Source organism: Papaver somniferum, chromosome 5 (assembly GCF_003573695.1).
Source record: "Papaver somniferum cultivar HN1 chromosome 5, ASM357369v1, whole genome shotgun sequence".
NCBI lineage: Eukaryota > Viridiplantae > Streptophyta > Magnoliopsida > Ranunculales > Papaveraceae > Papaver > Papaver somniferum.
Genome location: NC_039362.1, coordinates 21,299,406 through 21,311,487, shown reverse-complemented (window position 1 = coordinate 21,311,487; position 12,082 = coordinate 21,299,406). Strand labels below are relative to the sequence as shown.

General features: G+C 36.4%; 1 protein-coding gene across 2 annotated transcripts; it reads left to right on the top strand.

Moving 5' to 3' along the window:
- The first annotated feature begins 10,083 nt into the window (after window positions 1-10,083).
- On the top strand, window positions 10,084-11,876 carry LOC113277317. Of its 2 annotated transcripts, none has more exons than XM_026526447.1 (3): window positions 10,084-10,815; window positions 11,077-11,141; window positions 11,390-11,876. In XM_026526447.1, the coding sequence occupies exons 1-3, from the start codon at window positions 10,302-10,304 to the stop codon at window positions 11,573-11,575; spliced, it is 765 nt and encodes a 254-aa protein (XP_026382232.1). In that variant the 5' UTR covers window positions 10,084-10,301; the 3' UTR covers window positions 11,576-11,876. The 2 variants fall into 2 exon arrangements, with proteins under 2 accessions (XP_026382232.1, XP_026382231.1); XM_026526446.1 differs by having other exon boundaries at window positions 11,071-11,141; window positions 11,390-11,874.
- The last annotated feature ends 206 nt before the right edge of the window (window positions 11,877-12,082 follow it).

Genomic DNA, 12,082 nt, shown 5'->3' with positions numbered 1-12,082 from the left:
AAACTTTAGTGGCTCCTATTCCATAGTCCAATCTTCAACGTTCCTTGAAATCTTCGTCCTTCCAAGTACTCCAATGATCCCAAAGGTTGTAAGTTTAGTATCACCGTTGTTGAAGATCCGTAGCTATAACAATGAGAGAATCGAGATTCTCGATCATTATTATACAGTGTCATAGTATTATTATGAACATCAAAGTCCAATTGCATCACGACTTTAACAACAATACTATGGTGATATGTATCACTCCCCCTTAGTCAATACTCCGCCTCGATCATGGAAACCACTCCCCCTTACACAATGATCCGAAAACCATATGTATTTGTAGTGTGACCTACAATATTTCTCCCCCTTTTATCAATAAAATTGGCAAAGGTACAAGAACGGGATCATAGTGAAATTTCCACAAGAGACATTTCATAGACTAAAAGAAAAATACATACCAACTTAATTTAGATGCAATCATAAAGCCGAAGCTAAATGCATTCATCAAGGAGTTTTAATATACAAGATAACCCCTATAAAATTCCACAGCCGCACTCCCCGCAAGATATTATCATTAAGCACAAGTTCAAAAGAACTCTCCCCCATTTGATGTCATTCCCAAAGGAACAACAAGAGCGACCTTAATTTCGAAAGAAAAGAAGGATTTTTATTTGGACACCAAAAACCATGTGAATGATTTTACATATCCAAAACTCAACCAAAATACTCACAAGTAAACCCATGAGTATTCTGATTGAAATACGCAATTAAATCAAAACCACAAAAGTGATCAATTTAATTGAAAGTGCTCAACATAAGTAAACTCACGGAGCAACATGCTATGAATAAGTTAATCATATGGAGGTGACTAACTTAACCATTCAAGTACTCAACATAAGGAAAACCTTACGGAATACGCGACCACATTAACCAATGAAACATGATAGTGTAGCCTTTCATATACTCAACACAAGAAATTGTGGAATATATGAAAAATCAATTAGATTAATTACAAGAGATCCTATAATTAATCTAATCGGAATACAAACAAATAACCAAACTAATCACCGAGGTAATCAATTTAATTATTTTGGGCTCAACATAAGAGATTATGGAACCCCGACTAAGATTATCATGGAACATGACCATCTTAACCGCACATGTACTTAACATAAGAAAGAACCTTATGGAGTACAAAAATAAATAACCAAACTAGTTGATTAATTTAGTTCCTAATGCTCAACATATAGCATCTTACGGAACAACCAACAAATCCAAGGTTAATCGACTTAGTTGTAAGGTGCTCAACATAAGACACACAATGGAGCTTTCACGGTGAAACATAGCAAGATGGATCAATACCGTGGATAACATACAAGGATCTATTCTATCTTTGCATCATTATATGCATAACAACATAATAGACTTTATCCTTGTCACACAAAAGATTTAATCCTATTTTCCATCAATTACATGATTGCATAGGCATAACTTTTGTATATGTCAAAAGTCCATTCGTCCTTTCATCAATATGAATACCAATTCATGGACGAATTTACTTTTGACCGCAATATGGGACCTTCAAGTTCACGGACGCAAACAATACATATCCCATAAAAATATTGCAATATAACAAACCAAGAAAATACTGCAATAGTAATCATCCTCCAAATATTTTTAGAATTTAAAACCAATAAACCTAAAAAATAACAAGAAGATGAAACAAAAATAGCTATGTGTAGTCACAATCATCGCTATCCAAAGCACTAGTTATTCTTCCATCTAATCCAAAAAGAAGACATCCTAGTTATTAATGAGCTTTTCCAAAAAATCTTCAGAGAGCTCCTTCTCATTATTGAAAAGTTATTTGACAAAGGGATCATTTAACTCCTCCAAATCTTTTGAGAACACTGTCAACTTATTGTGTTCCTTTTCTAGCTTTTGAACAGTGTTTGTAGATTGTGACAGCATTCATTCATAGTGAACAATATCATCTAAGGATGCAGACATCCGAGATTTTAAGTTGTTTCTTTTGCAGATGAATTCTTTTACAAGATTCCTGAAACATTCATCACCTTGATAAGAAGACACGAACAAGTTTAAGGAAGGATTTTTACCATTTGTCATAGTCTTTACTTTCTTCAATCTTGTGGAGGAGATTCCAGAGCATCCACGAACGTTAGCTGTAAGAGCTGTATTCCTGCTTGTGCTGCATCTAGTAACTGGTGCCATAGAAAGGACGACTTGAGACGCACGTTCGCGGACGACAGAAACCATGGACAAACAAAAGCTTTTGTATTTCTTAGTTCTTTCAGATTATATATATACAACTAATATTACCAAAAATACACTTCTTGAGCCAAAAGACGCAAATCCCCTAATTCCTCAAGACAAATATGGGGACGCGAAGGTTTAGGGTTAGGAAGACATGATGGGATCAAAAAGCTCCCCTTGGTTTATCCCATAGTGACTTTCTAAAGTAAGGCACACGTGCAGAGATTCTTCTTCTTTTTTTCCCTGAAGCACTTGTCACATAGGACCTGCGACAATTATAAGTGGGCTGAAAAGCTAAAAAGCATTACATAGGAGCAATCGTTTCCTCAAATTCTTCAACACGTGTGTGTCCTTGAGAAATGAGCTTGAGATTATTTCTGAAGGTGTTTAAACAATCTCCCTCATTCCTGGATACCCATTTAGAACCTTCATTATAGACATTGTACTTGCATGATACAAGGTTCCACATAACTTGTCTATGAAGTTGATCTAACTCATCATCATTCATTGATTTTTTCCAAGAGAAGTTGCTCAGAGTTATATCAATGTTTCCTGGTTCTGGATGAGACGAATAGAAACCAACTGACAGAAGTCCTTCTGTCTTGGTTGTAGAGTCTTTTTCACATTTGAAGACGATAGAAGATACACACAAGGAGGAATCGCCTAACACATGTATAAAAGGCCCACAACGACTGTCACTACACCATCGAAGAGAAGAAGTAAGACAAGAAGTAAGAATGCCTATACCATCAGTACTTTTCTGCACAGAATTTCCTGATAGTAGCGTACGCCCCTTTTGAGTAACACAAAGTTGCATAGTATTCTTACAAGGATTACTTGCAGCCTCCAGACTCCTTAAAGACGACGTACAGGGTAGTCGAGGATGATCGGATGAGCATCCATAAAAACCAAACCCTTGGAATTTGTCTGAATGGTTCCTAGTCACATCAGTTTTCTCAACAAATGATCGTTGAGCATTATCTGAAAGATGACACTTCTTTAGAAGGGAACAACTGGATTCTCTCAGATTCAATGAGAGATTCTTACTAGATATCAAATCCTTAAGAGTTGCAATTTCTGCAACAAGACCAGAATAGATCCGGATTTGTTCTTCCAATCTCTTTTGAAGATTAACCAGTTTATCATACCTTTTCCTGCGGTTTTTTTTACATCTGGTGAAGCATTAATTGAGACTTTAAAATCCATAGAGTCAGATCGCTACAAACACAGAATGATGAGGTCTTTAACGTGTTTTCCTGCTCTGATACCAATAAAAAAACGGGGGTCTTACAACACCACCCAATATTTCGCTTAGCAATCTTTATAGACTAACTCCGAAATACTTTGCTAGAGAATCAACTAGACAGTCAGACTCAATCTATATAAAAAGTATCTCAAGGAGTTATTATCTCAATCTCTCGATTTGATTTTTACTCAAGCTAAAATCAATAGCGAGTCTTTAACAAAGAGAGATAACTTGGACGGTACCAAAGACCAATGTCCAAGGATCAATCAACTACAATCAACAACCAAAAGTTGGATTAGAGAAGTTGATGATCACGAACGCACAACCTGTATTATTTCTATTATATAAAATATAATGTGGAAAAGAAATAACACAAACACCAAAAGTTTTGTTAACGAGGAAACTGCAAATGCAGAAAAACCCCGGGACCTAGTCCAGATTGAATACACAATGTATTAAGCCGCTACAGACACTAGCCTACTCTAAGTTAACTTCGGACTGATCTATAGTTGAACCCCTACCAATCTCCCACTGATACGAGGTATAGTTGTACTCCTACGCCTATGATCCCAGTAGGATACTGCGCACTTGATTCCCTTAGCTGATATCACCCACAACTAAGAGTTGCTGCAACCCAAAATCACAGACTTGATAATAAACGAATCTGTCTCACACAGAAAAGTCTAACGAAAGGATAAATCTGTCTCACACAGATAAACCCTAGGTTTTGTTCCGTTTTTATATATAAAATCAAGGTAACAGGAACCAATTGACAATCCGGACTTATATTCCCGAAGAACAGCCTAGATTAATCAATCACCTCTCTACAATCCTTCCTGACTACACAAGCGGATTGTCGAGGAATCACAAACAGTGAGACGAAGATGTTTGTGACTTCTTTATCTTGCCTATCGGAGAACTCTCACGATCTCAAGCCAATCAATCGACTGTACTCGTACGATAGAAGATGCAAGATCAGATCACATAACTACGATAAAAGTAGTATCGGTCTAGCTTCACAATCCCAATGAAGTCTTTAAGTCGTTAGCTCGAGTTTAGAGAAGAAAATCAAGAGTTAATGGAGATCGACTCTAGCGAGCGCACTAGTAGCACACAGACGTGTGGGGATTAGATTTGCTCAATGCTAGATGTCTCCTATATATAGCCTTTCAAATCAGGGTTTTTCCTTAGGTACAAAGCAATCCTTATTCACCGTTGGATGAAAACCTGATTTAGATTCAAGCCAATATCTCTCAACTGTCAGATCGAAAGACATAGCTTGTCACACACACTTGGATACACGTTTACTGGGTTTGAGAAAACCATGCCCAAACGAGTACACGTATGTTGGTTCAACATGATAACCCAAAAGGTCAACCATATGAGCATCTCATATTAATCATGTTCTTCTTCACCATAGCTAGTTCAATTGACTCAAATGAACTAGTTAAGAGTTGTTTAATTGCTATGAGATCTTATGTAACTACACAAGACACAATTGAATCAAAGATGATTCGATTCGATTAGAATTGTCTCATGAACATTATAACCACAGTTTGCATAAAACATTCCTTCATAATTAATGTTTCATGTTCATAGCACATCTTTAGATCATAACCTCTTAAGTTCACAAAAAAGTTCGCGGACTTAAGTTAATCGGTTGAGTTTTCCAAACTCAGCAGAAATTCTCGGGTCGAGAACTTCCGCCAGTTCGCGAACTGGGTTCGCGGACTTAGCACACAAATGAGTTTAGGAAATCCCAGCAGAAATTCTCGGTCGAGAACTTCCGTCAGTTCGGGACTGAGTCTGTGGACTGGGTTTGCGGACTTGGCAAGCCAATTCCACAATCCTACCGATTTCTCTTGATCAACAAAGTTCGAAAACTTCGGTTCATGGAATACATGGTTATATAATCTAAACTCTAATTTCAATCATTGAAACATTTTCAGAGGGAAATATTCAGTCGTGAAGAATAACATACCTCGTCAGAGCAATTTCCAAAGTGATTGAAACTTTAATGACTTTCGTCACTAGGTGAGTGAAGATAAACATGATCAAAGCGAAACAATTTACCAACACATGATTTCGAGTAAAATATAAGCAATGAATACTCAGCTCGAAATATCAAGTGTATATGATCTAGTCTATATAGCATACAACTTTTGTCTCATAAGAAGTAGGAGAAGAATAGATAGACTTTCGAGTGATAGATAAGTTCAAGTCTTCACATACCTTTTTGTTGATGAAGTTCCACGGTTCTTTGGTGTAGATCTTCGTCGTTGTCGTTGAATCACCATGAAGTCCTTGAGCTCAACTACACTTTTCTTATCCTAGTCCGAGAATTAGCTAATAGGATAGAAATCAAGACTTTATAGTTTTGATCACTAACATTGACAAACATGCTTGATATAACAACGCATGCGAGGTTGACCGAGCTATGCTCTAACATTTTTTATTTCAATTAGGGCCTGGATCGATAAAAAAATGGATTCAATCTTTGTATTATGAGTTTTTATCATGATTTACTTTTCGAGTTATGTTGTTGTTATAGAAGTGTTGTTACGGTTTTGCTTTCTGACATGTATTCTAAAACAGTTGATTTTCATGAGAGCGATGAAACTTTGCTGATTTGGGATGTTTTTGTATCTGGGCGTGATGATTTCCTAGGTTTTGATTTGCGGGTATGTTGATTATTAGGTTTCAGTATTTAGGTGTGATATGGGTTTGTTCATTCTGAATTAATTGTAATGCCTCCTAGATGTTTGACATAATTACTAAAAGACATGAATGAGTTTATTTAGTAGTGAGATTATGATAGTCTGAGTAGGAATTGATGTTGTACTATTAGTATTTTGATCCTGAATAGGAAGGAATTCCTACGATTGTTGTGTGGGAGAGTGTTAGTGATTTTTTTGTTGTTGAATTACTAGAAAAATGCAAGTGAAATTTGGAAATTTTTTCTCCTTGAATATAGTATTTGCAAGTCATAGTGCCATGTTGTTAACGTTTTTGATGTAGAGAATCATTTTTTCTTGAATAGAATCATAATTGAAAGAGAAAACATTCCAGAAAACTTAAATGGAGTTGTCTTTGATGTTGGCTTGAATCCTTTCGGCTTGGGTACATTATTTATATGTCCCTACTTTTGACACCCAATAAATATATTCATATATAACAATAAATATGTCCGTACTTTTTAATAACCTTATCCATTTAAAATTAGATTACCTTAATACCCAAAGCTATATAATATTTTCTTTATTTCAAAATGGAACAAATTTCTTCCTCTACCACTTCAATCACCACTACCACCACCACCACCATCGTTCAACTACCATTCCACCATCACCTACCAACCTCCACCACCACTCTTTCACCAACACCATTACACCACTAACAGTCCTCCACCACCACTAGTTCAAATATTTTTGTATGAACAACAATAGTTGATCCAAATAAAAATAGAACTAACAGTAGAAGTTTATCCAATTTAGGGGATCAACAACGGTAGTTGATCCAAAAAAAAGGATCAATAGTAGAAGTTGATCCATGTAAATAGAGTGAACTTGGCGTGATACGAACACGCATCATCTGACATAGAGTCAGTCATGCCACCATTGCACCACAAACTCAACATTGGAATAAATTTACATGATTTAAACTACAAGCATGATTATACTTATCCAAGGAAATGTTGTCAACAATAGGAGTTGAAAGGATCAACAACAGTAGTTGATCCCTAAAAAAATTGGGTCAACAACAAGAGTTGATCCCATAGATGGATCAACAACAGTAATTGATCCCGTAAAAAATTAGGTCAACAACAAGAGTTGATACATAAATAGGATCAAAAACCGTAGTTGATCCATAAAAACTGAAGTCTATCCATTTACTTCTCACTTACAACACACATCTCCGGTGTTCATCACCAGCAACATTCATCATGGCATCAGCAACTGGTCTTGCGACTTCATCACCACCAACAACTACAATCAAATCCATCTGAATCTTCAAACAAAAAAACCACTTCAAATCCATAATCATCTGAAACCCTAACTTCAACAAATGAAATCAATTCCTTATGAATCTCGAAATGAACCAAAACCCATCCTTCAATCTCATAAATCTCTTCCTGTTAAAACCTTATCGATCTCAAACCACCATCAATTTCTTCTCAATCCGTAACAGCATAACTCTTCCTTGATTTCTTGTTCAAATCCTTTGTAAACACCACCAAACTTCAGCATCTTCTTTTCCAATATCATCTACAACAACACACTCAATCACTTGTTAAACCTAAATCGCATGTTTAGGTTGTGGTGGTGGATTTAATGGAAGTATATAAGGTGATGGTGGAACTGGTGATGTTGGAATGGTGGTGGTGACGATTGAAGATGGTGGCGGTGGCTGTCGTTGGGAGAGGATGGTTGTGGGATGCGATACGATTTTTATTCTCTGTCATGATAAGTGAAGAAGAACGAAGAAAAGAAAACCGATATAGAAAGGCTAAATAAGGAATTAGGGATATTAGGTTTTTAGAAAAAAATTTAATTATGCAATCAGGGATATTTGTAAAGAGTCTTAGGGATATTTGTGAAGGCCCACCAGAAGGAGGGACAATAATTCAATTTCCACTTTCAGCTTGAACGTAAGAGCCTCAGCTTTTACTTTCTCCGGCATAAGCGTGAAGAAGAAATAGATAAGATGCTTTCTGAAAAACTATAACGTAAAGCCTAAATCCTAGATTCGATGTTAAGTTGCTAACTGTTTGAACTTTGAAGCCAAGTGTTTGCAGTTGACGTAGTACTAGCTTTGGAGATTTGGGTCTGAGTTATAGTTGAAAATAGTATTTGTGACAATGTTGCTTGTTTTGATCATGTCATTTGGTTTGTTGCAATGTTTGCACAAAGTTATTCATGTTTTTGAACTGACTCATTTGGTTTCCTTGTATAATCATAGTTCTGTAGATGAAGTTGGTACTTCCAATCTTGTACAAATTAGACCATCTTCTTAACTTTCATCATCTTGTGCAGCAAGTGACAGGGCAACTAAGAAGCCTAGAGTTGGTGTGAGAAAATCTTAGGTACACGAGCACTTTGATATTTATAGAATCTGGTGCTAAAGCAAAGCGTAAGCATTGTCCAAATGATCTGGGTTTATATATAAAAGATTGGTGATAAATCATATGGGACTTTCAATCTTAGTCGCTATTTGGAAAAATGCAATGAATATAAGAAAACAATAAATAAGGAACCGAGACAGCAAACACTTGATTTTCAACCTTGCAACCTGAGAGAGGATTTTGCTACTTGATGAGCTTGTTGTAGTATTAGAACTTTGATGATTTCAATTTCAGTTGCAGACTTGTAGTACTAAAACTTGAGTTTAATATAAACTTTGAATTATAAGTTAGATTTTAAGATACTTGAATGTTGGTTAAAAATAAAAATAACTTATCAGGTGGCATGAGGACCAAACAAACAATAAGGTCGCGCCCAAATTCCAGTAAGGGAAATTAGGACGGGTATATACTCGCCACCCGCTCGACTCAACCCATCTTAACATGGGTCGGGTGAAAACCAACCTGTTGTGATGTTGGGTTGGGTGCGGGTGATAACTTATATTATCCGCCATCAACAGGTAGGGTGGCGGGTAAGGCCAAACCCGACCCACCCGACCCGTTGTGCAACATTATTCCCCACTGATGGCACTTCTAAACAATGTTTTTTTGTCTTCTTTTGATAGAGCAGATACTCTTCTGGGTGCTAACTTACTGTTGGCAATATCGCACTCAAGCTTAAAATTAAATTTTGTACTCACAGAGAAAAAACCAAAGATAATATGCAGAGCCGATTTTCAGATTAGAAGGCCGTGTGAGAACTTATTCATGGGGCCACTTTATGCGGTTATTTTTTTTCCTGATAATATTGTAACAATTATAAACAATTTCTTTTTTTGTTTTTGTTAATATAGTCGAACATTACATTATAATCATCATTTGACTCGTTTTTCATTATCAGTTTTTTCCTATGTATGCTAAAAGTTTTTGTTCCGTGATTGTGTCTGTGCTCTCTTTATTTGATCGGTCAGTAGGAAAGTATTAATTGAAAAATAGGTACTTAAGGATACCTCAACCCAATAAATACAACCGGCATAGAGAAAAAAAGGAGTCTGAGTGTTGAAACGATTACCCAAAAATAAAAATAAAAACAAATGGTCATTGATTCAATTGTGTTACTACATCGTTAAACATTTTATTGATAATATCATTAACAGGAATTAGAATCAACCGGTCGGATTCAGATGTCTGATCTATCTAAACGAATCCAAATTGATCAGGTTGTTAAAACTTAAAAGCTCATCGTGACTACCACATTCCAATCGTGCAAACCACTTATAAAATGGCAAACCAACGTTGAGCGTCGCATGTCACAGACTCACAATAACTATTCAAAATGTGGGGCGTCATCTTAGCCGTTGAAAGAACTCACACGTCGAGATATGGGAGAACAACGGAAAACACCTAAAAATAACGACTTTTAACCGTCCAAGATACAAAGATAACAATTCTTATTCTTCTCTCCTTCCCCAAAGGGATTAACAATGTCATGTTTATCATCCGAAATTTTAGTTCATCCCTTCTAAAACCTCCAAACAACAGCATCCTTTTGCTGTCAATCCCAACCCTAAAGTACCACCATTTTAATCCGATTCATCTTAACCCACAACTCTCTTCCCCTCTTCAATTCATTTCTTCCCTTCAGCTGGTTGCTCCATCGAATTATCTTTCGTGTACATAATGGGTTGCGGCGCCTCTGTTCCAAGCACAAATGATCAAGGATCAGAGTCTAATACTCCCGGAATGCGACCAATACGTCGTAGAATCGAAGAGTTTAAACGCCGTACCCGTGTTATTACAATGATCACTCCTTCTAGCAAACAGCTTTTACATGATGGTGAACATACAGACATTGATGAGCACTCGCAAATTAATTCCCCGCCGCATGATTGTTCGAAAAGCACGTTTTCGCCAATGATCAAGGAAGAGACATGTCAAGATATGTATACGGAGGAAAAATCAGTGGAATCTGAAAACAAGAAACATATCGTCCATGATCAGGAGAAAAAGTTTGCGGAGGATAAAAATGAGAGGAGTATAATGAAACAACAGCATAAGGAAGAGGATGAAGATGGTGAAGTTGATGAAGACGAGGAACTCGCACCTGGGTCTCCCAGTTTTAGAATGTATTACATTGCCTCGATTGATGATTCAATGGATAGCGCAGATGGCATCGATACACACAAGGAAGAAGGTAAAGTGATTTATTGAGTTTCTAATTTCTATGAATGATCAATTTAGACAATGTTATAAAAATGTGAGGTGCTCGCAATGAGGGTGAAGAACCAATCTTGCCTGGCAGTGGCAGGAGATGAAAGCTTACAAATAATTTATGCGTATACGTATTATTTTCGCTTGCTTTTGATATTTTTCTTCATGCAATATTCCCTTGTGAATGAACTTCTGCTAATGTTTCCTAATTGATGATAGTAAATATCCCTCTTTGTAGATGCAGATGTACACCATGATGAAAAGACAACAAACAAGTCGCGAAGGACTCAGAGCATTGCATCTTGCGAGGTTCGTACCATTCTCATTGAAATTAAACTTATTAAATTTCCATTAATAAGTTTGACTACTATTTACAAACCATTGAATGAAACATAGCCTATAGTTCATAGAATTTCCGTAGAAATGGTTTTACCCAAAATGCAACAACCATGAGATGATAAGCTCTGTATATTTCTAACTTAGTTACGTAATAGATAAACATTTGTAGGATCCTATAAATGATTCAGTTTCCTTTTTTCTTCTTCTGTTCTCTCCAGGGATCAATAACTACGTTAGTGAAACAAGAACCCAAAGGAAAGAGATTTAGGAGGGGATTACCAAATGTTGGTCAGGCTGCAGTAAAGAATCTTCTGAATGTCAAGTCATGTTACACTCCATGCATGAATCCGCATGCCCATGACAACCCCCAAATGTTGAATAACGTTAAAGTGACCGCAACATGAGGGAACAAAAAAGGTTAACACCATGTATATCAGGTTATTGAATAATTTTTTCTAATCTGATATATGGCTGTTTCGCCTTTGCTTATTTGTTATTTCGATCCCCCCTTTATCTCTCGATATCTCTTGCATTCCTGGGATGTGTAATTTGAAGAATAGCTAAGTTTATTTACGGCTGTATTTATATCAGATATAGATGGAGTTGTAGTAATCTTACGCCCCATTATCATCTTACAATGTACATGAAGCTGGTCTTATTGATCCAAAACATATACTTAAATATCTTGTGTAGTATTTATTTGCGTCTTTTACCTTCTGGGGGAGTTCTCAATGGAACCTTAGACTGTGTTTTCTGAATTGAGAAAACAAACACTTTGAGAAAGAAAGAAGGGACAAGAGTGAAAATGCCCCAAAATCGACCCCAATCTTGTGAAAATGTCCTGGACGTTAGAGAATAGATTAAAATGCCCCAATCCGTTATTTTTGGGGTATTTTAATTAAAATTGAGCA

Excerpts from the sequence above, each read along its gene's own strand:
- LOC113277317 (XM_026526446.1), top strand. The coding sequence starts at position 10,302 with ATGGGTTGCGGCGCCTCTGTTCCAAGCACAAATGATCAAGGATCAGAG. Across the intron at positions 10,816-11,070 it reads CGATACACACAAGGAAGAAG|ATGCAGATGTACACCATGAT; the intron begins GTAAAGTGATTT and ends CCCTCTTTGTAG. Across the intron at positions 11,142-11,389 it reads AGAGCATTGCATCTTGCGAG|GGATCAATAACTACGTTAGT; the intron begins GTTCGTACCATT and ends TGTTCTCTCCAG.